The 27,856-nt window shown below is 49.2% G+C and overlaps 1 protein-coding gene across 2 annotated transcripts in view; it reads right to left on the bottom strand.

Moving 5' to 3' along the window:
- LOC135054712 (aquaporin-7-like) overlaps positions 1-11,896 on the bottom strand; it is a 63,596-nt gene extending 51,700 nt beyond the window's left edge. The window contains exon 1 of one of the 2 annotated variants that reach the window (XM_063958015.1): positions 11,515-11,896. In XM_063958015.1, the coding sequence (XP_063814085.1) occupies positions 11,515-11,622 (108 nt within the window). In that variant the 5' untranslated portion in view covers positions 11,623-11,896. The remainder of the gene's footprint in view (positions 1-11,514) is intronic. The other variant, XM_063957999.1, reaches the window with a different exon arrangement.
- Positions 11,897-27,856: the final 15,960 nt, after the last annotated feature.

The following is a 27,856-nucleotide window of genomic DNA, read 5'->3' as shown; positions in this document are numbered from 1 at the left end:
AGCGCGCTCCGGGTCACTGTGTGTGTGGCTGAGGAGCTGTGTGCACTGTGCAGTAGCGCGCTCCGGGGCACTGTGTGTGGCTGAGGATCTGTGTGCACTGTGCAGTAGCGCGCTCCGGGGCACTGTGTGTGTGGCTGAGGATCTGTGTGCACTGTGCAGTAGCGCGCTCCGGGTCACTGTGTGTGTGGCTGAGGAGCTGTGTGCACTGTGCAGTAGCGCGCTCCGGGTCACTGTGTGTGTGGCTGAGGAGCTGTGTGCACTGTGCAGTAGCGCGCTCCGAGGCACTGTGTGTGTGGCAGCTGTGTGCACTGTGCAGTAGCGCGCTCCGGGGCACTGTGTGTGTGGCTGAGGAGCTGTGTGCAGTAGCGCGCTCCGGGTCACTGTGTGTGTGGCTGAGGATCTGTGTGCACTGTGCAGTAGCGCGCTCCAGGTCACTGTGTGTGTGGCTGAGGATCTGTGTGCACTGTGCAGTAGCGTGCTCCGGGTCACTGTGTGTGTGGCAGCTGTGTGCACTGTGCAGTAGCGCGCTCCGGGGCAGTGTGTGTGTGGCTGAGGAGCTGTGTGCACGGTGTAGTAGCGCGCTCCGGGTCACTGTGTGTGTGGCTGAGGATCTGTGTGCACTGTGCAGTAGCGTGCTCCGGGTCACTGTGTGTGTGGCAGCTGTGTGCACTGTGCAGTAGCGCGCTCCGGGGCAGTGTGTGTGTGGCTGAGGAGCTGTGTGCACTGTGCAGTAGCGCGCTCCGGGGCACTGTGTGTGTGGCAGCTGTGTGCACTGTGCAGTAGCGCGCTCCGGGGCACTGTGTGTGTGGCTGAGGAGCTGTATGCAGTAGCGCGCTCCGGGTCACTGTGTGTGTGGCTGAGGATCTGTGTGCACTGTGCAGTAGCGCGCTCCAGGTCACTGTGTGTGTGGCTGAGGATCTGTGTGCACTGTGCAGTAGCGTGCTCCGGGTCACTGTGTGTGTGGCAGCTGTGTGCACTGTGCAGTAGCGCGCTCCGGGGCAGTGTGTGTGTGGCTGAGGAGCTGTGTGCACTGTGTAGTAGCGCGCTCCGGGTCACTGTGTGTGTGGCAGCTGTGTGCACTGTGCAGTAGCGCGCTCCGGGGCACTGTGTGTGTGGCTGAGGAGCTGTGTGCAGTAGCGCGCTCCGGGTCACTGTGTGTGTGGCTGAGGATCTGTGTGCACTGTGCAGTAGCGCGCTCCGGGGCACTGTGTGTGTGGCTGAGGATTTGTGTGCACTGTGCAGTAGCGCGCTCCAGGTCACTGTGTGTGTGGCTGAGGATCTGTGTGCACTGTGCAGTAGCGTGCTCCGGGTCACTGTGTGTGTGGCAGCTGTGTGCACTGTGCAGTAGCGCGCTCCGGGGCACTGTGTGTGTGGCTGAGGAGCTGTGTGCAGTAGCGCGCTCCGGGTCACTGTGTGTGTGGCTGAGGATCTGTGTGCACTGTGCAGTAGCGCGCTCCGGGGCACTGTGTGTGTGGCTGAGGAGCTGTGTGCACGGTGTAGTAGCGCGCTCCGGGGCACTGTGTGTGTGGCTGAGGAGCTGTGTGCAGTAGCGCGCTCCGGGTCACTGTGTGTGTGGCTGAGGATCTGTGTGCACTGTGCAGTAGCGCGCTCCGGGGCACTGTGTGTGTGGCTGAGGATCTGTGTGCACTGTGCAGTAGCGCGCTCCGTGGCACAGTGTGTGTGGCTGAGGAGCTGTGTGCACTGTGCAGTAGCGCGCTCCAGGTCACTGTGTGTGTGGCTGAGGATCTGTGTGCACTGTGCAGTAGCGTGCTCCGGGTCACTGTGTGTGTGTGGCTGAGGAGCTGTGTGCACTGTGCAGTAGCGCGCTCCGGGTCACTGTGTATGTGGCTGAGGATCTGTGTGCACTGTGCAGTAGCGCGCTCCGGGGCACTGTGTGTGTGGCTGAGGAGCTGTGTGCACTGTGCAGTAGCGCGCTCCGGGGCACTGTGTGTGTGGCTGAGGAGCTGTGTGCACTGTGCAGTAGCGCGCTCCGGGTCAGTGTGTGTGTGGCTGAGGAGCTGTGTGTACTGTGCAGTAGCGCGCTCCGGGTCACTGTGTGTGTGGCTGAGGAGCTGTGTGCACTGTGCAGTAGCGCGCTCCGGGGCACTGTGTGTGTGGCTGAGGAGCTGTGTGCACTGTGCAGTAGCGCGCTCCGGGTCACTGTGTGTGTGGCTGAGGAGCGGTGTGCACTGTGCAGTAGCGCGCTCCGGGTCACTGTGTGTGTGGCTGAGGAGCTGTGTGCACTGTGCAGTAGCGCGCTCCGGGTCACTGTGTGTGTGTGTGGCTGAGGATCTGTGTGCACTGTGCAGTAGCGCGCTCCGGGTCACTGTGTGTGTGGCTGAGGAGCTGTGTGCACTGTGCAGTAGCGCGCTCCGGGGCACTGTGTGTGTGGTTGAGGATCTGTGTGCACTGTGCAGTAGCGCCCTCCGGGTCACTGTGTGTGTGGCTGAGGAGCGGTGTGCACTGTGCAGTAGCGCGCTTCGGGGCACTGTGTGTGTGGCTGAGGAGCTGTGTGCACTGTGCAGTAGCGCGCTCTGGGTCACTGTGTGTGTGGATGGGAGTGCTGCTGCTCTATTTGATTCTGCAGGACACAGAGTGAGAGGACTCGGAGCAGGCAGCATGAATGCCAGGCTCAGGGAGAATTGGAGGAAGTCTCTACTGCTGCATTCGCACCATCTGTTGTCAGTGGAATAGCTGACGGTGCTAGGGCCCTGGGGGTGCACTCACCAGGTGAGACATTGTAGCAGGCAGTGGTTCCATAATTATCCTGACAGTGTTCTAATTATTATTTAGAAACATTTTGCATATTAGCATATTGGGCCCATCACCCAGCATCTGCCCCAACATGCTCTGTCCCGCCTTCCCCCCTACCCCTGCTCTATCATGGCTCCATCCCCACCGCTCTGTCTCGTCCCCCTATCTCTGGTATCTTACCCCATTCTCCCTAATCACATTACCTCCCCTTTTAGGTCTGTTCCGTATCCATCGCAATTGGAGCAGCTGGAGCGTATGCCCAAGCTTCATCTGTGCACGCATAGAGGAGACGTGACACTGTCACCCACTGCCTCTCTGTCTCCCACTATCTCTCCCCGTCACCCTCTCTATCCCCATCACCCTTTCCTGTCACCCACTGCCTCTCTGTCTCCCACTATCTCTCCCCGTCACCCTCTCTATCCCCATCACCCTTTCCTGTCACCCACTGCCTCTCTGTCTCCCACTATCTCTCCCGTCACCCTCTCTATCCCCATCACCCTTTCCTGTCACCCACTGCCTCTCTGTCTCCCACTATCTCTCCCCGTCACCCTCTCTATCCCCATCACCCTTTCCTGTCACCCACTGCCTCTCTGTCTCCCACTATCTCTCCCCGTCACCCTCTCTATCCTCATCACCCTTTCCTGTCACCCACTGCCTCTCTGTCTCCCACTATCTCTCCCCGTCACCCTCTCTATCCCCATCACCCTTTCCTGTCACCCACTGCATCTCTGTCTCCCACTATCTCTCCCCGTCACCCTCTCTATCCCCATCACCCTTTCCTGTCACCCACTGCCTCTCTGTCTCCCACTATCTCTCCCCGTCACCCTCTCTATCCCCATCACCCTTTCCTGTCACCCACTGCCTCTCTGTCTCCCACTATCTCTCCCCGTCACCCTCTCTATCCCCATCACCCTTTCCTGTCACCCACTGCCTCTCTGTCTCCCACTATCTCTCCCCGTCACCCTCTCTATCCCCATCACCCTTTCCTGTCACCCACTGCCTCTCTGTCTCCCACTATCTCTCCCCGTCACCCTCTCTATCCCCATCACCCTTTCCTGTCACCCACTGCCTCTCTGTCTCCCACTATCTCTCCCCGTCACCCTCTCTATCCCCATCACCCTTTCCTGTCACCCACTGCCTCTCTGTCTCCCACTATCTCTCCCCGTCACCCTCTCTATCCCCATCACCCTTTCCTGTCACCCACTGCCTCTCTGTCTCCCACTATCTCTCCCCGTCACCCTCTCTATCCCCATCACCCTTTCCTGTCACCCACTGCCTCTCTGTCTCCCACTATCTCTCCCCGTCACCCTCTCTATCCCCATCACCCTTTCCTGTCACCCACTGCCTCTCTGTCTCCCACTATCTCTCCCCGTCACCCTCTCTATCCCCATCACCCTTTCCTGTCACCCACTGCCTCTCCGTCTCCCACTATCTCTCCCCGTCGCCCTCTCTATCCCCATCACCCTTTCCTGTCACCCACTGCCTCTCCGTCTCCCACTATCTCTCCCCGTCACCCTCTCTATCCCCATCACCCTTTCCTGTCACCCACTGCCTCTCTGTCTCCCACTATCTCTCCCGTCACCCTCTCTATCCCCATCACCCTTTCCTGTCACCCACTGCCTCTCTGTCTCCCACTATCTCTCCCCGTCACCCTCTCTATCCTCATCACCCTTTCCTGTCACCCACTGCCTCTCTGTCTCCCACTATCTCTCCCCGTCACCCTCTCTATCCCCATCACCCTTTCCTGTCACCCACTGCATCTCTGTCTCCCACTATCTCTCCCCGTCACCCTCTCTATCCCCATCACCCTTTCCTGTCACCCACTGCCTCTCTGTCTCCCACTATCTCTCCCCGTCACCCTCTCTATCCCCATCACCCTTTCCTGTCACCCACTGCCTCTCTGTCTCCCACTATCTCTCCCCGTCACCCTCTCTATCCCCATCACCCTTTCCTGTCACCCACTGCCTCTCTGTCTCCCACTATCTCTCCCCGTCACCCTCTCTATCCCCATCACCCTTTCCTGTCACCCACTGCCTCTCTGTCTCCCACTATCTCTCCCCGTCACCCTCTCTATCCCCATCACCCTTTCCTGTCACCCACTGCCTCTCTGTCTCCCACTATCTCTCCCCGTCACCCTCTCTATCCCCATCACCCTTTCCTGTCACCCACTGCCTCTCTGTCTCCCACTATCTCTCCCCGTCACCCTCTCTATCCCCATCACCCTTTCCTGTCACCCACTGCCTCTCTGTCTCCCACTATCTCTCCCCGTCACCCTCTCTATCCCCATCACCCTTTCCTGTCACCCACTGCCTCTCCGTCTCCTCCTATATCTACTTGTCACCTCACTCTCATCACCAACGGCCTCTCCCCATTATCCTCTCTATCACCCACACCCTGGCATCACCCAATGCCTCTCGCTATCACAATCTCCTGTCACCCTCTGCCTCTCCCTGTCACCCACTGCCTCACCCTCCGCTCCCCGGCATCACCCTCTCTCCTGGCACTCTCTGTCTCCACATGGCATCACCCTCTGCCTCTAGTTTTCTATTGCCAGTTACTGCTGCAATAAAAAACTACCTTTCACCGTGATTTACTGGTATAATTACAAAGCAGTGTACTTTCAACCCCCCAAATTTACCCCCTCGCTACCCCCAGCATTACCTCTGTATTGTCTGCCCCTAACCCACTCCTTGCCCCCAATACTGCCCCAGCTGCAATCTACCACTATCCCCAGTACTGCCCCCAGTACCTACCTACACTTACACCCTACCTATCCCCAGCATTGCCCCAGTACTGCCCCAGCTGCTGTCTTTCCTTACCCTCTCCTGCATGCCCTTATCTCCCTCTACCCCAACTGCTACCCACTCACAGCACTTCTCAAACTGTTGCCTGCTCTTACCTCCTCACTACCCCCAGCACTGCCTGCCCTTATACCCCTCCCGCCCCAAGTGTTCCCTGACTCAACCCCCAGCTCTACCCCAACTGCTGCCATCCCCCAGCACTGCCTATAATGCATAAATTGTGATGGGACCCAGAAACCGTGGAGTAGGACCCCAATATCTTAAAGTGAGGAGTCCCTGAGACCCATAACTTTTTTTGCTCAGCGCGATCACTGCACCCCATGCCCCCCATATCACTAGCCATATCCCTTGTTGCCTCACACAATTAGGCCCTTTGTAAATTTCAGCTCCAGGCCCATGTTGCCCTTAATCTGGCACTGATTCCGCGACATTGCAAGTTTAACCTTGCACCCCATAGAGGAGGAAACCTGTGCAGGTCAGAGTACCGTAATGGTGAAATATGTGTGCAGCCCAGGGACGAACTGAGGCTCACTACCCCACGCACCAAAAGGGAGCATGGTCATAGCACACCGGGGCATGTTGCAGGTCACCGTGTCTCTGTATGCCGGGCAGCCGAGCACAGTGCCGAGAGGAGGCTGGACCGGCCCATTAAGTCATCGGCCCTTATGGCATCTGTCAGATGGGCAGTCCAGCCCTTGAACAACCAAATTGTGCCAACTTCAAGCAGTTCTGCAGAATCTCACCTCTAATTAAATCGTCCCCTAAGACTGCGCTCCATATTTGTATTATTGTGTTGTCCTAAATTACATTTTGAGTTTTGTTAGTCTTTCCAATATAATTAAGCCAAAACCACATTCAAGCAAGTATATTACTAAATGAAATAATTGCGTGACGGCAAGTACTCAGACCACTTGTAAGCCAATATGTCTTATCATTTTAGAATAAGCTAATAAGAAGTAAGATCAATCTCATCATTTATCTGAAGTTGGAAGCATATACAGTATATATACTGTATATAAACAACGTAGCTTTTACACTATGTCATATACTGTATTACACCATATGGTGGGTACACTTCCCCCTCAACGTGTTTTTTGTGACACGCGGAGACCGGACCAGATCCCTAACCACTTAATAAGAAATGTAAAAGGAGATCGGGAGATCTTGCGCATAAAGGGGGTCATTCCGAGTTGTTCGCTCGCTAGCTGCTTTTAGCAGCATTGCAAACGCTAGGCCGCCGCCCTCTGGGAGTGTATCTTAGCTTAGCAGAAGTGCTACTAAATTATTTGTTGCAGTTTTGAGTAGCTCCAGACCTACTCCTAGACTGCGATCACCTCAGTCCGTTTAGTTCCTGGTTTGACGTCGCAAACACGCCCTGCGTTCGGCCAGCCACTCCCCCGTTTCCCCAGCCACTCCTGCGTTTTTACCTGGCACGCCTGCGTTTTTTAGCACACTCCCTGAAAACGCTCAGTTACCACCTAGAAACAGCCACTTCCTGTCAATCACTCACCGATCAGGACAGCGACTGAAAAGCATCGCTCAGACCTGGGTAAAATTGCTTCATTTGATGTTAAAATTACTTAGCGCATGCGCGCTGCGTACCATGCACATGCGCATTTTCCACCTGTTCGCCTGTGAAAAACGGCAGCGAGCGAACAACTCGGAATGACCACCATATATCCAAATATCATACCAAATTCTAAGAATTTTCTCCTTTATCAACAGTTTTATAAAACTTTCCAATGTTTTCAAAAGTTTTTTCCTTTGCCTTCTTTTTTTGAAGCGAATCCGTACATAATATTTAAAAAGCTTTTCCTGAAATAATTACAAAAAATGGGGGGAGGAAGGGGCGATGCGGATTACTAGCATACATTGATTGCCATCACTAAAATCTCAGATAACACTGCTCGCTGTCACTACACGTGGACAAAGGTGGTCATTCCGAGTTGATCGCTCGTAAGCAGTTTTTAGCAGCCGTGCAAACGCTAAGCCGCCGCCCACTGGGAGTGTATTTTAGCTTAGCAGAAGTGCAAACGAAAGGATCGCAGAGCGGCTACAAAGTTTTTTTTGTGCAGTTTAAGAGTAGCTCAAAACCTACTCAGCGCTTGCGATCACTTCAGACTGTCCAGTTCCTGTTTTGACGCCACAAACACGCCCTGCGTTCGCCCAGCCACGCCTGCGTTTTTCCTGGCACGCCTGCGTTTTTATGAACACTCCCTGAAAACGGTCAGTTGACACCCAGAAACGCCCACTTCATGTCACTCACTCTGCGGCCAGCATACGCACCCTGATGCACCCGGATACAGAGGTCTCTGGGGGAATGGTGCAGCGGCTATTTTCCCAGAAATGTTAATACTGTGCATTGAGTAGGTTTTGAGCTACTCTGAAACTGCACAAAAAAACTTTGTAGCCGTGCTGCGATACAACCGTTCGCACTTCTACTAAGCTAAATTACACTCCCAGTGGGCGGCGGCATAGCGTTTGCATGGCTGCTACAAAATGCTAGCGAGCGATCAACTCAGAATGACCACCTATGTGTGAAGGTCTGCAAATTTTGAAGTAACCATAGCAAGTTTGGCATTGCATAGTATTACTGTATTCTTTCTGTGTAATGACAATGAAATCCTTTCTGTATTGTATAGAGGTCACTATTGTGCTCTCTGTATTGTATAGAGGCGACTATAATGCTCTCTGGGTTGTATAGAGTTCACTATTATACACTCTTTAAGAATGAGGTCACTATAATGCTCTCTGTATTACACAGAGGTGACTATAATGCTTTCTGTATTGTATATAGGTCATTATAATGCTATCTATTGCATAGAGGTCACTATAATGTTTTCTGTATTGTATAGAGGCCACTATTATGCTCTCTGTATTGTAAAGAGGTCACTATAATGCTCTCTGTATTTCATAGAGATAACTATAATACTTTGTATTGTATAGAGGTCAATATAATGCTCGCTGCATTGTATAGATGTAACTATAATGCCCTCTGTATTGTATAGAGGTCACTATAATGCTTTCTGTATTACATAGAGGTGACTATAATGTTCTATGTATTGTACAGTGGTCACTATAATGCTTTCTGTATTGCATAGAGGTGAATATAATGCTCTCTGTATTGAACAGAGTTCACTATAATGCTCTCTATTGCACAGAGGTGACTATAATTCTCTCTGTAGTGTATAGAGGTCACTATAATGCTTTCTGTATTACATAGAGATGACTATAATGTTCTATGTATTGTACAGAGGTCACTATAATGCTCTCTATTGCACAGAGGTGACTATAGTGCTCTCTGTAGTGTATAGAGGTTACTACAATGCTCTCTATTGTAGTGGTTCTTAAACTTGATCCTTAGGACCCCACACAGATCATGATTTGCAGGTCATCTATCAGTAGCACAGGTGTAGTCTTTTCTCACTGACACATTTTAAAAAGTCCCCTGATGGAGTTAATTACTCACTTGTGATTCTGTGAGGAGACCTACAAAACATGCACTGTGTGGGGTCCTGAGGACTGAGTTTGAGAACCTGTGCTCTGTTGCATAGAGGTGACGATAATGCCCTCTATATTCCATAAAGGTGACTATAATGCTGTCTTTACTGTATAGATGTCACTATAATGCTCTCTGTATTTTATAGAGGTCACTATAATGCTCTCTATTGCACAGAGGTGACTATAATTCTCTCCAGTGTATAGAGGTCACTATAATGCTTTCTGTATTACATAGAGGTGACTATAATGTTCTATGTATTGTACAGTGGTCACTATAATGCTTTCTGTATTGCATAGAGGTGAATATAATGCTCTCTGTATTGAACAGAGTTCACTATAATGCTCTCTATTGCATAGAGGTGACTATCATTCTCTCTGTAGTATATAGAGGTCACTATACTGCTTTCTGTATTACATAGAGATGACTATAATGTTCTATGTATTGTACAGAGGTAACTATAATGCTCTCTATTGCACAGAGGTGACTATAATGCTCTCTGTAGTGTATAGAGGTTACTACAATGCTCTCTATTGTAGTGGTTCTTAAACTTGATCCTTAGGACCCCACACAGATCATGATTTGCAGGTCACCTAGCAGTAGCAGAGGTGTAGTCTTTTCTCACTGACACATTTTAAAAGGTCCCCTGATGGAGTTAATTATTCACTTGTGATTCTGTGAGGAGACCTACAAAACATGCACTGTGTGGGGTCCTGAGGACTGAGTTTGAGAACCTGTGCTCTGTTGCATAGAGGTGACAATAATGCCCTCTATATTCCATAAAGGTGACTATAATGCTCTCTTTACTGTATAGAGGTCACTATAATGCTCTCTGTATTTTATAGAGGTCACTATAATGCTCTCTATTGCAGAGAGGTGACAATAATGCTTTCTGTATTGTATAGATGTCACTATAATGCTTTCTATATTGCATATTGGTGACTAGAAAGCTCTCTGTATTGCATAAAGGTGACTATAATACTCTCTGTATATTATAGAGGTCACTATAATGCTATCTAGTTTGTATAGATGTCACTATAATGCTCTCTGTATTGCATATAGGTGACTATAATGTTCTATGTATGGTATATAGGTCACTATTATGCTCTCTGTATTGTAAAGAGGTCACTATAATGCTCTTTGTATTGCATATACATTAGTATAATACTCTCTGTATTGTATAGATGTCACTATAATGCTCTCTTCAATGTATAGATGTGACTATCATTTTCTCTGTATTGTATAGATGTGACTATAATTCTCTCTGTATTGTACAGATGTCACGATAATGCTTTCTATAGTGTACAGAATACATATAGATTTAGCTGCACCTGTGGCTGCATTGTTTGCTCAGAAATAAATGTAAATATCGCCGGTATTCAAATGGGGCTATTCAATTGTTCGTCCTAATGTGATAATTAAAGGACGCTAATTGTTGCTATTCAATTGTTTTGGATGCCCTTTAATTATCGCGTGTGTCGCGCCCAGGTTGACAGGGTGTATTCGCCTAAAGCGGATCCCTGCATATGCTCCCCTCAAAATAGCACACGTCAGTCTACACACCCACAGCACACGCAGCCGACGTGCGCACACCAAGTGACGGCTCGGTTACACACACTAAGCCACAGGTGGGGATGTGGCTGAGATGCATAGAGTTCTGCATATAGAGTATACCTACATGCCAAGCCAAGCTGTAAGGGACACTGTGTACTTTCTATGAACCGAATTCCCATCTAGCCCTGCCACAGTGCGTACGTCGCCCAGCTGCCCACCGCAATCTACATGCCAGGATTTTACAAGGCTGCTGTGAAAACATTTATCTATTGCGAGAATCTATAACCTGCAATAATACATTGCTCAGTGCTAAGGTTAATTAATAACATTCCACGGTAAGAAAAACATATGAACCCACACACATTACACAAGCAAGAAAAACACATTGCCCGTCATTATCACTGCTATTATCTATCATTACCGATATCACAATGCCGCAGTAACAGCAAAAAACGATGAAAATGTCCGGAAATTAGATTGTTACAGTTGGAGTACTAATGTCAGTTTTCACCAAGCAGAGTGTCTTTTTACTTTCTGAAACCCCTCTGTGCTTTTTATCCATACATGTATATCATCAGGGCGACACTGTGTTCATTCTTGCCCTCCGAATCTAAATACACAGCTCTAGCTGATGGTATAAACACATGGCTGAAAAGCACTGCAATGAAAAAAGGGAATAGCAATGCATCAAGTAAAAGCTGCCGGAGGGCATCAAATGAAAGTAATCTGGTGGTAAATAAAAAAACCTCTCTTCATTTATTCATAAGCAACAAATCCAGAATGAATGATATAATATACAGAATTACAAAAGTGAAAAGTTTGACAGCACTTTGTGTAAGGTGAAATGCACAGAGGGCACACAATGTAGTATATATATATCTATACATATGGCTGGTTTTCTCTTACCATCATCACAAAGGTGGAGAGCAGTTCCGCCATGGCTTCTCGCACCCACTGGTTGCGTATGGAGATCGCCCTGTGGATCCTGTTGGTGATGGAGCTCCTGGTCTTCATGTTGACGGTAGACTCTGTGCCGACTGGCTGCAGGCTGGGCTGATGTTACACTTTGGCACCTGCATGCAGTCCTGGTTAAACACTAACACATGCCAGCCGGAGAAGACTCAGCGTTGCTTCAAAAAAAAAGGTTAACCGTAAGGAAAATGATTTGTGCAATCAATGTGGAGATCTGGCTGTAAACCTGCAACCTCCCAATAGCTCCAAGGTTCAATGCTCATTTTATTTACAGAGATACAGGAGCTACTACAACTGGGAAACACTTTATAATGACACCCTGCGGCCTCAGAAAGAATCCCTCCCCTTCTGGATCCAACACAAGAATAAATATAGATTTACTTATCCCGGCCAAGGGAAGTGGAATGTGATTGACCTATTCAGGCTTACTTAATAAAGCATATATGCAGGAGGGGGAGCCTTGGATGGCATGCCCTCCCCTAATTCTACACATACTGAGAGGTGCTACCATGCTGAGACTTGTAGTTCCAACAGAAAATGCAGGTGCACACTCTAAATACTAAGCTCTGCTAATCAGAATAATTATTTAAACACCACAATCTATCATAATAGTTATGATATAAACTCTGCAATCGGTCATTTTGGCCAACAATATTGGCCCACCAGATATGACCAGGAGGCCTCATCTGGTGGGTCCCTAACATTAAGGTTCAAGACCAGGGCATAGGACCCCCCAGGTTAGCAAATGCCAACTTCCCCAAGGCATCATACTGTACCAGTGACAGGTTTAAGTGACTTAATAAAGCATCTTTGCATCAAATGGGTTTTCAACCCTTATGAGGATTTTGTACCCTACGCCCTAGAGCAGAGGTGCATGCATCCAACCATCCTGAAGGAAGTGGTATTTTCAGAGCAGGTCATTTGGAGGTAGAGATGAGCTGGTTTGGTTTTCAGAGAACCGAACCCTACCGAACTTCACCACCCGAGCTCGGATCCGAGCCAGGCTCGGGTTTTCCCGCCTGACTCAGAAACCAGAATGAGGCAAAACGTCCTTATCCCGCTGTCGGATTCTCGCGTGGTTTGGATTCCATATAAGGAGCCGCGCGTCGCCGACATTTTCACTCCAGCATTGGAGATTGTAGAGAGAGGACATGTCTCCATCCTCAGTGTCCTCAGTGTCCGTGTCTTGTGCTGCATCAGTCCAGTCACAGTGGTTGTGTCCTCTCCTGCATATGTCCAGTGCTGCTGTGTAAGTACAGTCCATTGCAGTGGTGCTGTGTTGTCCTGCATCAGTTCGGTGGTGGTGTCCCTGTGCTGCTGTATATGTCCAGTGGTACTGCCGTGTATGTCCAGTGATCCTGCCGTATATGTCCATTGATACTGCCGTATATGTCCAGCGGTACTGTCGTATAAATCCAGTGATCCTGTCGTATAATTACAGTGATCCTGCCGTATTATTACAATGTCCTGTTGTATAAGTCCAGTGATCCTGTTGTATAAGTCCAGTGATCCTGTCGTATATGTCCATTGATCCTGCCGTATATGTCCAACGGTACTGCCGTATAAATCCAGTGATCCTGCCGTATAATTCCAGTGGTACTGGCGTATAATTCCAGTGATCCTGCTGTAAAATTACAGTGGTCCTGGTGTATAAATCCAGTCCAGTGATCCTGTCGTATATGTCCATTGATCCTGCCGTATATGTCCAACGGTACTGCCGTATAATTCCAGTGTTACTGGCGTATAAATCCAATGATCCTGCCGTATAATTCCAGTGATCCTGCCGTATAATTGCAGTGATCCTGTCACAACTGAGGGCCTGAGCTGACGGGAGGCAGCCTCAGTTGTAGGGGCTGAGATGTACCGGAACCTGGGAGGTTGTATCAGACCCCTGGACATGTAAGTAACATGAATAATAACTGCCCGAAGGCGTGACCACGACAACTTGGATAAAAGTCAATGATGTTTATTATGACAACTCCGCAACACAGCAGCAGTAAAAGAAAACGTAAAAGTCAGCAAATAATAAATACAGTTCCTGGGTACTACAGGATGGCAGGAGCCACAGGGCACTGGTAGTGTGAGATAGTTCTTATGATCTTCTAGATGGAAAGTCCTTACCAGGCCCGACTGTAGCAATGGAGATAACCCAGGATTGTGCCAGCTGGTGTTCCAGGAAAAGCTGGGTTGCTGAAGATAAAACAGCTGCTGTGGATACTGGCTGGAACCAGACTGTTGTTAGCACGGAGTGGATACTGGCTGGAACCAGTTAAATAATAAATGAACTTGGGAGTGATGAAATATGAACTGAAATGTAGAACTTGAGAGCGGAGAAATAATAATACCGGTGGAGAATGGTAAAGTGTAGAAAGGACACCGGCCCTTTAAGGGAAGCTGTACTCTGCTGGAAGCTGAGCTGGAAGCAGGTAATGTTGTAGCTGGAAACAGATGAATCCACAATGGATTGGAGAGTCAGGCTACACCACAGGTGGAATGCTGGTGCGGGTCTCTATGGTGGAAGTCTTGAGACAGGAGCTGGAACCTGGAAGACAATCACAGGAGAGAGACAAACAGGAACTAGGTTTGACAACCAAAGCACTGACGCCTTCCTTGCTCAGGCACAGTGTATTTATACCTGCAGCAAGGAAGGGATTGGCTAGGCAATTATGCAGATTAACAATACTGACAACAGATTGGAGGAAATGATCAGCTGACAGAATCCAAGATGGCTGCGCCCATGCAGACACTTGGAGGGAAGTTTGGTTTGTAATCCATGTGGTAATGAAAACAGTAATGGCGGCGCCGGCCACTGGAGACAGGAGACGCCAGGCTGACAAGTGCACATCCAACCACGCGGACACAGCGGAGGCCGCGGCTGACGTAATCGCCACTCTGACACTCTGCATGCAGAAGCTCAGGGACGGCGGCGGAGGCCGCGGGAGACGCCATGCCAGATGTAATAAGGCGTTACTGTGACAGCGTCTCAGAGAGACAGGAGAGGATGCAGGAATGTGAACATTAGGATAACAGATGGAATCCGGTCCTGGAGCGCTGAGCCAGCCTTAGGAGGCATCTGATGGGTAAGAAATGGCGTCCAGATACCCGGATCGTGACAGCACCCCCCCCTTTAGGAGTGGCCCCAGGACACTTCTTTGGCTTTTGAGGAAACTTGGAATGGAATCTCCGGACCAAGGCAGGAGCATGGACATCAGAAGCATTGGTCCATGAACGTTCCTCAGGACCATAACCCTTCCAGTCAATAAGATATTGTAGTTGACCGTAACGGTGACGTGAGTCCAGGATCTTGGCCACTTCATACTCAACGCCTCGTTGAGTTTGGACTTTCGGAGTTGGAGGAAGTGAGGAATGAAACCGATTCAAGATCAGCGGTTTCAACAGGGAAACATGGAATGTCCTGGGTATTTTTAAGAAGGGAGGCAACTGGAGTCTGTAAGCAACAGGATTGATGACTTGTTCAATCTTGAAAGGACCGATATAGCGAGGTGCAAACTTCATACTGGGAACTCTTAACCTCAAATTCTTCGTGGATAACCATACCCGATCACCCACCTTGAGAGCAGGAACTGCTCGACGCTTCTTATCCGCAAACTTCTTGTACCTGAACGATGCCTTGAGCAGAGCTGATCGTACGCTCTTCCAGATATTGGCAAACTGATGCAAGGTGATATCCACCTCGGGAACAGAAGTTGCTGGAAGCGGTTGGAACTCAGGAACTTTAGGGTGGAATCCAAAGTTAGTGAAGAATGGTGTTGAAGCAGATGAAGAATGATACTGGTTGTTATGACAGAACTCGGCCCAGGGAAGTAATTGAACCCAGTCATCTTGAGAGGAGGACACATAGATGCGGAGGAAGGCCTCCAAGTCCTGATTCACCCTCTCGGTTTGACCATTGGTCTGAGGATGGTAAGCCGTGGAAAACTTTAGCTTGACTTGGAGGACTTGACATAAACTTCGCCAGAATTTGGCTGTGAATTGAACTCCTCGATCTGAGATAATTTCTTCAGGAAGACCGTGGAGTCGGAAGATCTCTTGTATGAATACTTGAGCCAACTTGGAAGCTGACGGAAGACCGGTGAGAGGAATGAAGTGTGCCATCTTGGTGAACCGGTCAACTACCACCCAGATGGTATTGAACTTGTTGCACATGGGTAAGTCTGTAATGAAATCCATCGACAAATGGGTCCATGGTCGACGGGGAACGGATAGTGGAACCAGTTGCCCCGCAGGCGACTGGCGGGATACTTTATGTTGGGCACACTTTGGGCAAGATGCAATAAACTCCAAGACGTCCTTTTTCAGAGTTGGCCACCAATAGGACCTAGAGATAAACTCCAGGGTTTTTTGGATACCTGTATGTCCGGCAAAACGGGAAGCATGGGCCCAATGCATGAGCTTCTTCCTTAGCATCGGCTTCACAAAACTTTTCCCTGATGGGGGCGTAGAGTCCATCCCTACCGTGGAGAATGCCAACGGATTTATAATAGGATGCTTGTCTGAAGACTCTGACTCATTTTCTTGCTCCCATGAGCGGGAAAGGGCATCGGCCTTGCGATTCTGAGAGCCCGGACAGAACTGGAGTTTAAAGTCGAACCTGGAAAAGAAAAGTGCCCATCTGGCCTGACGAGGGTTGAGACATTGTGCGCCCTTCAGGTATAAAAGGTTCTTGTGGTCTGTAAGTATGGTGATTAAATGAGAAGCTCCCTCCAACAGATACCTCCACTCTTCTAGAGCGAGCTTGATGGCTAGCAACTCCTGGTCGCCAATGGCATAGTTGCGCTCAGCTGGGGAGAACTTCCGGGAGAAGAAACTGCAAGGATGTAAATGGCCATCTTTAGCCCTCTGAGATAACACCGCTCCTACTCCAACGGAGGAGGCATCCACCTCTAGGATGAAAGGAGAGTCGATGTCAGGCTGTTTCAGGACAGGCGCAGAGATGAACCTCTGTTTTAAAAGATGAAAAGCTTGCATGGCTTCTTCAGACCACTTGGACGGGTTAGCACCCTTCTTGGTGAAAGCAGTAATAGGCGCCACAATGGTGGAAAAGTCTCGTATAAACTTTCGGTAATAATTGGCGAACCCTAAGAACCTCTGGACCCCTTTGAGGGTTAAGGGTACCGGCCAATTCTGAATTGCTTGTAGTTTCTCAGGATCCATCTCTAGTCCGGAACCGGACACAATGTACCCTAGAAACGGAATGGACTTGACTTCAAAGACGCATTTTTTCTAATTTGCAATAGAGATGATTGACACGGAGACGGGACAGAACCTCTTTAACCCAAAAACGATGTTCCTCTAAATCGTTGGCAAAAATGAGGATATCGTCTAGATAGACCACGACATGACGGTATAGAATGTCTCTGAAAATCTCATTGACAAAATGCTGGAAGACAGCTGGAGCATTGCTCAATCCGAAGGGCATGACGAGGTACTCATAATGTCCGTCACGGGTGTTAAAGGCGGTCTTCCACTCGTCACCCTCACGGATCCGGATGAGATTGTATGCACCTCGCAAGTCCAGCTTTGTAAAGATGGTAGCTCCGCTAACTCTGTCAAAGAGCTCAGTAATCAGGGGTAAAGGATAACGGTTCTTAATGGTAATGTCGTTCAAACCTCTGTAGTCGATGCACGGCCGCAGACCACCATCTTTCTTTTTTACAAAAAAGAAGCCTGCGCCGGCTGGGGAAGAAGAAGGTCGAATGAACCCCTTTGCTAGGTTCTCTTTAATGTATTCCTCCATAGAATGCGTCTCAGGCAGAGACAACGGATAAGTTCGGCCTCGAGGTGGAACCTTCCCTGGAACGAGATCAATCGGGCAGTCCCATTCTCTATGAGGAGGAAGGATATCAGCAGAAGCTTTACTGAACACATCCGTGAAATCTTGATATGGAGGAGGTGGAACATCAGACGACCTGGGGGAGGAAGAACAGACAGGCAATACTTTAAACAAACATGTCTCTGCACAGGAGGAACCCCATGCCAGGATTTGCGTAGTCGTCCAATCAATTGTAGGATTGTGAAGACGGAGCCATGGAAGGCCCAGGACCACAGGATGTGTGGCTCTTGGAATCACTAAAAGTGAAATAAGTTCGGAATGAAGAACTCCCACTCTCAGACGAACTGGTAGAGTCCTTAGAGCAATAACAGTATCAAAAATTTTACTGCCATCCACGGCAGTTAAGGAAAAGGAGGAAGGAAGTCTCTCGGTGGGTAGGGACCACCGTTTAACATAGGCTTCAGTAATAAAGTTCCCAGCTGCTCCGGAATCAAGGAGAGCAATGACGTTCCGATAACGTTGAGCAACTTGAAGCGAGACTGGGAGATTACAATCATGAGGAGATGGAGAGGAGATCATTACTCCTAGCCGGCCCTCTCCTGGGCGAGCTAGGGTTTGGAGTTTTCCCGGACGTTCGGGACAGGCATTGATGGTGTGAGACGGAGCTGCACAGTAAAGACAAAGAGACTCAGAGAGACGTCTTCGGCGCTCAGCAGGAGTTAAACGGGAACGGCCAATTTGCATGGGCTCATCTTTAGATGGTGACAGTTGACGAGGAGGAGGAGCAGAAGATTTTGGAGCAGATGATCTTCCACGCTCAGTTGCTCTCTCTCTGAAACGTAAATCAACTTTCGTGCAGAGTGAGATTAGCTCATCTAACTTAGAAGGTAAGTCTCTGGTAGCTAACTCATCTTTAATAAGCTCAGATAAGCCATGCCAGAATGCAGCATACAGGGCCTCGTCGTTCCATGCCAGTTCGGATGCCAGGATCTGGAACTGTATCAGATATTGTCCTACAGTACGTGACCCCTGGCGTAAACGGAGAATCTCGGATGAAGCTGAGGTTACCCGGCCTGGCTCGTCGAAGATGCGCCTGAATGTTGACACGAATGCAGTGTAAGAAGATAGCAGGGTGTCGGACCTCTCCCATAACGGTGATGCCCAGTCAAGGGCGGAGCCACTGAGAAGAGAGATGATGTAGGCAATTTTTGTACGGTCACTGGGAAAATTGCCAGGTTGTAGCTCAAACTGAATCTCACACTGGTTGAGAAATCCCCTGCAGAATCTTGGAGATCCGTCAAATTTTGCTGGCGTTGGAAGATGAAGACGTGGAGCAGAAATGGGTAAGGTGGGTGGGGTTATAGCTGGAGTCACTGTGGTTTACGCACCAGATGCGCCTGATCCACGGAGAGTTGTCTGAATCCCATCCAGCCGAGTAGAGAGATCCTGGAGACAGCGGATGATGTGGCCCTGTGCAGCCTCCTGATGTTCTAGTCGGGCTGCCAGTTCTTGCATCGGCCTGGCCGCTTGATCCTGGTCTCCGGCTGGATTCATTAGGTCAGTGCTTACTGTCACAACTGAGGGCCTGAGCTGACGGGAGGCAGCCTCAGTTGTAGGGGCTGAGATGTACCGGAACCTGGGAGGTTGTATCAGACCCCTGGACATGTAAGTAACATGAATAATAACTGCCCGAAGGCGTGACCACGACAACTTGGATAAAAGTCAATGATGTTTATTATGACAACTCCGCAACACAGCAGCAGTAAAAGAAAACGTAAAAGTCAGCAAATAATAAATACAGTTCCTGGGTACTACAGGATGGCAGGAGCCACAGGGCACTGGTAGTGTGAGATAGTTCTTATGATCTTCTAGATGGAAAGTCCTTACCAGGCCCGACTGTAGCAATGGAGATAACCCAGGATTGTGCCAGCTGGTGTTCCAGGAAAAGCTGGGTTGCTGAAGGTAAAACAGCTGCTGTGGATACTGGCTGGAACCAGACTGTTGTTAGCACGGAGTGGATACTGGCTGGAACCAGTTAAATAATAAATGAACTTGGGAGTGATGAAATATGAACTGAAATGTAGAACTTGAGAGCGGAGAAATAATAATACCGGTGGAGAGTGGTAAAGTGTAGAAAGGACACCGGCCCTTTAAGGGAAGCTGTACTCTGCTGGAAGCTGAGCTGGAAGCAGGTAATGTTGTAGCTGGAAACAGATGAATCCACAATGGATTGGAGAGTCAGGCTACACCGCAGGTGGAATGCTGGTGCGGGTCTCTATGGTGGAAGTCTTGAGACAGGAGCTGGAACCTGGAAGACAATCACAGGAGAGAGACAAACAGGAACTAGGTTTGACAACCAAAGCACTGACGCCTTCCTTGCTCAGGCACAGTGTATTTATACCTGCAGCAAGGAAGGGATTGGCTAGGCAATTATGCAGATTAACAATACTGACAACAGATTGGAGGAAATGATCAGCTGACAGAATCCAAGATGGCTGCGCCCATGCAGACACTTGGAGGGAAGTTTGGTTTGTAATCCATGTGGTAATGAAAACAGTAATGGCGGCGCCGGCCACTGGAGACAGGAGACGCCAGGCTGACAAGTGCACATCCAACCACGCGGACACAGCGGAGGCCGCGGCTGACGTAATCGCCACTCTGACACTCTGCATGCAGAAGCTCAGGGACGGCGGCGGAGGCCGCGGGAGACGCCATGCCAGATGTAATAAGGCGTTACTGTGACAGCGTCTCAGAGAGACAGGAGAGGATGCAGGAATGTGAACATTAGGATAACAGATGGAATCCGGTCCTGGAGCGCTGAGCCAGCCTTAGGAGGCATCTGATGGGTAAGAAATGGCGTCCAGATACCCGGATCGTGACAGATCCTGCCGTATAAATCCAGTGATCCTGCCGAATAATTCCAGTGATCCTGCCGAATAATTCCAGTGATCCTGCCGTATAATTCCAGTGGTACTGGTGTATAAGTCCAGTGATCCTGCCGTATAAGTCCAGTGATCCTGCCGTATAAGTCCAGTGATCCTGCCGTATAAGTCCAGTGATCCTGCCGTATAAGTCCAGTGATCCTGCCGTATAAGTCCAGTGATCCTGCCGTATAAATCCAGTGATCCTGCCGTATAAGTCCAGTGATCCTGCCGTATAAGTCCAGTGATCCTGCCGTATATGTCCATTGATACTGCCGTATATGTCCAGCGGTACTGCCGTATAAATCCAGCGATCCTGCCGTATAATTACAGTGGTACTGGTGTATAAGTCCAGTGATCCTGCCGTATAAGTCCAGTGATTCTGCCGTATAATTCCATATAAGTCCATATAATTCCGTATAAATCCAGTCCAGTGGTGCTGCCATATAAGTTCAGTGGTGCTGTCCTGTGCTGTATATTATTTACTCCAAATAAAGGGGTTATTAATATTTAATCCAAATAATTTTCACAGGGTTTGCCCTGTGTGGTGTAGAGGTACACTCTCCATATTGTTATATAACTCCATAAAAATAATGGAGAACAAAAATTTGGAGGATAAAATAGGGAAAGATCAAGAACCACTTCCTCCTAGTGCTGAAGCTGCTACCACTAGTCATGGCATAGACGATGAAATGCCATCGTCGTCTGCCAAGGCCGATGCCCAATGTGATAGTAGAGGGAATGTAAAATCCAAAAAGCCAAAGTTCAGTAAAAAGACCCAAAAAAAGAAATTTAAATGGTCTGAGGAGAAACGTAAACTTGCCAATATGCCATTTATGACAGAGTGGCAAGGAACGGTTAAGGCCCTGGCCTATGTTCATGACTAGTGGTTCAGCTTCACATGACGATGGAAGCCCTCATCCTCCCGCTAGAAAAATGAAAAGAGTTAAGCTGGAAAAAGCACAGAAAAGAACTGTGCGTTCTAAGATGGTATCACAAATCCCCAAGGAGAGTCCAAGTGTGTCAGCGGTTGCGTTGCCTGACCTTCCCAACACTGGATGGGAAGAGGTGGCTCCTACCACCATTTGCACGCCCTCTGCAAGTGCTGGAAGGAGCACCCACAGTCCAGTTTCTAATATTCAAATTGAAGATGTCACTGTTGAAGTACACCAGGATGAGGATATGGGTGTTGCTGGCGCTGAGGAGGAAGTTGACGATGAGGATTCTGATGGTGATGTGGTTTGTTTAAATCAGGCAACGGGGGAGACACCTGTTGTCCGTGGGATGAAGAAGCCCATTGTGATGCTTGGGCAAAATACCAAAAAAGCCACCTCTTCGGTGTGGAATTATTTCTCCACAAATCCAGACAACAGGTGTCAAGCCGTGTGTTGCCTATGTCAATCTGTAATAAGTAGGGGTAAGGACGTTAACCACCTAATAACCTCCTCCCTTATACGTCCCCTGCAGCGCATTCATCAGAAGTCAGTGTCAAATTGTGAAACTTTGGGTGCAAGCGGAAGCAGTCCACTGACACCTAAATCCCTTCTTCCTCTTGTACCCAAGCTCCTGCAAGCCACACCACCAACTCAGTCAATGTCAACTTCCTCCTCAGTCAGGAACGTCAGTAGTCCTGCAGGCCATGTCACTGGCAAGACTGAGGAATCCTCTCCTAACCGGGATTCCTCCGGAAGATCCTTGAGTGGTACGCCTGCCGTTGCTGCCGCTGCTGTTGTTGCTGCTGGGAGTCGATCGTCATCCCAGAGGGGAAGTTGGAAGACGACTTGTACTACTTCAACTAAGCAATTGACTGTCCAACAGTCCTTTGTGAGGAAGATGAAGTATGACAGCAGTCATCCTGTTGCAAAGCGGATAACTGAGGCCTTGACAGCTATGTTGGTGTTAGACGTGCGTCCAGTATTCACCATTAGTTCAGTGGGACTTAGAGAATTGTTTGAGGTACTGTGTCCATGGTATCAAATCCCATCTAGGTTCCACTTCTCTAGGCAGGCGATACCGAGAATGTACACAGACGTCAGAAATAGTGTCCTCAGTGTCTTAAAAAAAATAAGATTTTACTTACCGATAAATCTATTTCTCGTAGTCCGTAGTGGATGCTGGGACTCCGTAAGGACCATGGGGAATAGCGGCTCCGCAGGAGACAGGGCACAAAATAAAAGCTTAAGGATCAGGTGGTGTGCACTGGCTCCTCCCCCTATGACCCTCCTCCAAGCCTCAGTTAGGATACTGTGCCCGGACGAGCGTACATAATAAGGAAGGATATTGAATCCCGGGTAAGACTCATACCAGCCACACCAATCACACCGTACAACTTGTGATCTGAACCCAGTTAACAGTATGATAAACGCAAAGGAGCCTCTGAAAAGATGGCTCACAACAATAATAACCCGAATCTTTGTAACAATAACTATATACAAGTATTGCAGACAATCCGCACTAGGGATGGGCGCCCAGCATCCACTACGGACTACGAGAAATAGATTTATCGGTAAGTAAAATCTTATTTTCTCTGACGTCCTAGTGGATGCTGGGACTCCGTAAGGACCATGGGGATTATACCAAAGCTCCCAAACGGGCGGGAGAGTGCGGATGACTCTGCAGCACCGAATGAGAGAACTCCAGGTCCTCCTCAGCCAGGGTATCAAATTTGTAGAATTTAGCAAACGTGTTTGCCCCTGACCAAGTAGCTGCTCGGCAAAGTTGTAAAGCCGAGACCCCTCGGGCAGCCGCCCAAGATGAGCCCACTTTCCTTGTGGAATGGGCTTTTACTGATTTTGGCTGTGGCAATCCTGCCACAGAATGTGCAAGCTGAATTGTACTACAAATCCAACGAGCAATCGTCTGCTTAGAAGCAGGAGCACCCAGCTTGTTGGGTGCATACAGGATAAACAGCGAGTCAGATTTTCTGACTCCAGCCGTCCTGGAAACATATATTTTCAAGGCCCTGACAACGTCCAGCAACTTAGAGTCCTCTAAGTCCCTGGTAGCCGCAGGTACCACAATAGGTTGGTTCATGTGAAATGCAGAAACCACCTTAGTTAGAAATTGAGGACGAGTCCTCAATTCCGCCCTGTCAGAATGAAAAATTAAGTAAGGGCTTTTATATGATAAAGCCGCCAATTCTGACACACGCCTGGCTGAAGCCAAGGCTAACAGCATCGACACCTTCCATGTGAGATATTTTAAGTCCACAGTGGAAAGTGGTTCAAACCAATGTGACTTTAGAAAACTCAACACCACATTGAGATCCCAAGGTGCCACTGGAGGCACAAAAGGAGGCTGTATGTGCAGCACCCCTTTTACAAATGTCTGAACTTCAGGTACTGAAGCCAGTTCTTTCTGGAAGAAAATCGACAGGGCCGAAATTTGAACCTTAATGGACCCTAATTTTAGGCCCATAGACAGTCCTGTTTGCAGGAAATGAAGGAAACGACCCAGTTGAAATTCCTCTGTAGGGGCCTTCTTGGCCTCACACCACGCAACATATTTACGCCAAATGCGGTGATAATGTTTTGCGGTTACGTCCTTCCTGGCTTTGACCAGAGTAGGGATGACTTCTTCTGGAATGCCTTTTTCCCTCAGGATCCGGCGTTCAACCGCCATGCCGTCAAACGCAGCCGCGGTAAGTCCTGGAACAGACAAGGCCCCTGCAGTAGCAGGTCCTTTCTTAGAGGTAGAGGCCACGGTTCGTCCGTGAGCATCTCTTGAAGTTCCGGGTACCAAGTCCGTCTTGGCCAATCCGGAACCACGAGTATAGTTCTTACTCCTCTCCTTCTTATGATTCTCAGTACTTTTGGTATGAGAGGCAGAGGAGGGAACACATACACCGACTGGTACACCCACGGCGTTACCAGAGCGTCCACTGCTATTGCCTGAGGGTCCCTTGACCTGGCGCAATATCTGTCCAGTTTTTTGTTTAGACGTGACGCCATCATGTCCACCTTTGGTTTTTCCCAACGGTTTACAATCAGGTGGAAGACTTCTGGGTGAAGTCCCCACTCTCCCGGGTGAAGGTCGTGTCTGCTGAGGAAGTCTGCTTCCCAGTTGTCCACTCCCGGAATGAATACTGCTGACAGTGCTATCACATGATTTTCCGCCCAGCGAAGAATCCTTGCAGCTTCTGCCATTGCCCTCCTGCTTCTCGTGCCGCCCTGTCTGTTTACGTGGGCGACTGACGTGATGTTGTCCGATTGGATCAACACCGCCTGACCCTGAAGCAGAGGTTTTGCTTGACTTAGGGCATTGTAAATGGCCCTTAGTTCCAGAATGTTTATATGAAGAGACGTTTCCAAGCTTGACCACAGGCCCTGGAAATTCCTTCCCTGTGTGACTGCTCCCCAGCCTCTCAGGCTGGCATCCGTGGTTACCAGGATCCAATCCTGAATGCCAAATCTGCGGCCCTCTAGTAGATGAGCACTCTGCAGCCACCACAGGAGAGACACCCTTGTCCTTGGCGACAGGGTTATCCGCTGATGCATCTGCAGATGCGATCCGGACCATTTGTCCAGTAGATCCCACTGAAATGTTCTTGCATGGAATCTTCCGAATGGAATCGCTTCGTAAGAAGCCACCATTTTCCCCAGGACCCTCGTGCACTGATGCACTGAGACCTGTCCTGGTTTTAGGAGGTTCCTGACTAGCTCGGATAACTCCCTGGCCTTCTCCTCCGGGAGAAACACCTTCTTCTGGACTGTGTCCAGAATCATTCCTAGGAACAGTAGACGTGTCGTTGGAATCAGCTGCGATTTTGGAATATTTAGAATCCACCCGTGCTGACGTAACACTACCTGAGATAGTGCTACTCCGACTTCTAACTGTTCCCTGGATCTTGCCCTTATCAGGAGATCGTCCAAGTAAGGGATAATTAAAATGCCTTTTCTTCGTAGAAGAATCATCATTTCGGCCATTACCTTGGTAAAGACCCGAGGTGCCGTGGACAATCCAAACGGCAGCGTCTGAAACTGATAATGACAGTTTTGTACTACAAACCTGAGGTACCCTTGGTGAGAAGGGTATATCGGGACGTGGAGATAAGCATCTTTGATGTCCAGAGACACCATATAGTCCCCTTCTTCCAGGTTTGCGATCACTGCTCTGAGTGACTCCATCTTGAATTTGAACCTTTTTATGTAAGTGTTCAAGGATTTCAGATTTAAAATTGGTCTCACCGAGCCGTCCGGCTTCGGTACCACAAACAGCGTGGAATAATACCCCTTTCCTTGTTGCAGGAGGGGTACCTTGATTATCACCTGCTGGGAATACAGCTTGTGAATGGCTTCCAAAACTGCCTCCCTGTCGGAGGGAGACTTTGGTAGAGCAGACTTCAGGAAACGACGAGGGGGAAACGCCTCGAATTCCAGTTTGTACCCCTGCGATACTACCTGTAGAATCCAGGGATCCACTTGCAAATGAGCCCACTGCGCGTTGAAATTCTTGAGACGGGCCCCCACCATATCTGAGTCTGCTTGTAAAGCCCAAGCGTCATGCTGAAGACTTGGCAGAAGCAGGGGAGGGCTTCTGCTCCTGTGAAGCGGCTGCATGGTGCAGTCTTTTTCCTCTTCCTCTGCCCCGGGGCAGAAAAGAATGGCCTTTTGCTCGCTTGTACTTATGGGAACGAAAGGACTGAGTTTGAAAAGACGGTGTCTTTTTCTGCTGATGTGGAGTGACCTGGGGTAAAAAGGTGGATTTTCCAGCCGTTGCCGTGGCCACCAGGTCCGATAGACCAGCCCCAAATAACTCCTCCCCTTTATACGGCAATACTTCCATGTGCCGTTTGGAATCCGCATCCCCTGACCACTGTCGCGTCCATAACGCTCTTCTGGCAGAGATGGACATAGCACTTACTCTTGATGCCAGGGTGCAAATATCCCTCTGTGCATCACGCATATATAGTAATGCATCCTTTAAATGTTCTATAGTTAACAAAATATTGTCCCTATCCAGGGTATCAATATTCTCGGTCAGGGAATCCGACCATGCGACTCCAGCACTGCACATCCAGGCTGAGGCGATTGCTGGTCGCAGTATAACACCAGTATGTGTGTATATACTTTTTAGGATATTTTCCAGCCTTCTATCAGCTGGTTCTTTGAGGGTAGCCGTATCAGGAGACGGTAACGCTACTTGTTTTGATAAACGTGTGAGCGCCTTATCTACCCTAGGGGGTGTTTCCCAACGCGCCCTAACCTCTGGCGGGAAAGGATATAATGCTAATAATTTTTTAGAAATTAGCTGTTTTTTATCGGGGGAAACCCACGCTTTTTCACACACCTCATTTATTTCCTCTGACTCAGGAAAAAATATTGGTAGTTTTTTCTCACCCCACATAATACCCTTCTTTGTGGTACTTGTAGTGTCAGAAAGGTTCAATGCCTCTTTCATTGCCGTGATCATGTAACGTGTGGCCCTACTGGACATTACGTTTGTCTCGTCACCGTCGACACTAGACTCAGTATCTGTGTCAGGGTCTGTGTCGACCCACTGAGGTAACGGGCGTTTTAGCGCCCCTGACGGTGTCTGAGACGCCTGGACAGGCACTAATTGATTTGCCGGCTGTCTCATGTCGTCAACAGTTTTTTGCAAATTGCTGACATTATCACTTAATTGTTTAAATACAATCATCCAGTCAGGTGTCGACTCCCTAGGGGGTGACATCACCAACACAGGCAACTGCTCCGCCTCCACATAATTTTCCTCCTCATACATGTCGACACACGCGTACCGACACACAGCACACACACCGGGAATGCTCTGATAGAGGACAGGACCCCACTTAGCCCTTTGGAGAGACAGAGGGAGAGTCTGCCAGCACACACCCAGCGCTATATATATATACAGGGATAACCTTATATAAGTGTTACTCCCTTATAGCTGCTGTTAATATATTTATTTGCTGCCAAACGTGCCCCCCCTTCTCTTTTTTACCCTGATTCTGAAGCAGGACTGCAGGGGAGAGTCAGGGAGCCGTCCTTCCAGCGGAGCTGTGAGGGAAAATGGCGCTTGTGTGCTGAGGAGATAGGCTCCGCCCCTTCACGACGTCCTTATCTCCCGCTTTTTTGTGTAAAATGGCAGGGGATTAAAATACATCCATATAGCCCAGGAGCTATATGTGATGTATTCTGTTTTGCCACCTAAGGTATTCTGTTATATTGCGTCTCAGGGCGCTCCCCCCCCAGCGCCCTGCACCCTCAGTGACCGGAGTGTGAAGTGTGCTGAGAGCAATGGCGCACAGCTGCGGTGCTGTGCGCTACCTTAGTCTGAAGACAGGATGTCTTCTGCCGCCGATTTCACCGGACCTCTTCGTCTCTTCTGGCTCTGTAAGGGGGACGGCGGCGCGGCTCCGGTGACCCATCCAGGCTGAACCTGTGATCGTCCCTCTGGAGCTAGTGTCCAGTAGCCTAAGAAACCCGATCCACTCTGCACTCAGGTGAGTCCGTTTCTTCTCCCCTTAGTCCCACGATGCAGTGAGCCTGTTGCCAGCAGGACTCACTGAAAATAAAAAAACCTAACTAAACTTTTATTCTAAGCAGCTCAGGAGAGCCAC

Source organism: Pseudophryne corroboree, chromosome 1 (assembly GCF_028390025.1).
Source record: "Pseudophryne corroboree isolate aPseCor3 chromosome 1, aPseCor3.hap2, whole genome shotgun sequence".
NCBI classification, from domain to species: domain Eukaryota; kingdom Metazoa; phylum Chordata; class Amphibia; order Anura; family Myobatrachidae; genus Pseudophryne; species Pseudophryne corroboree.
The sequence above is the reverse complement of the archived record's forward strand: the minus strand, read 5'-3'. Positions and strand labels throughout refer to the sequence as shown.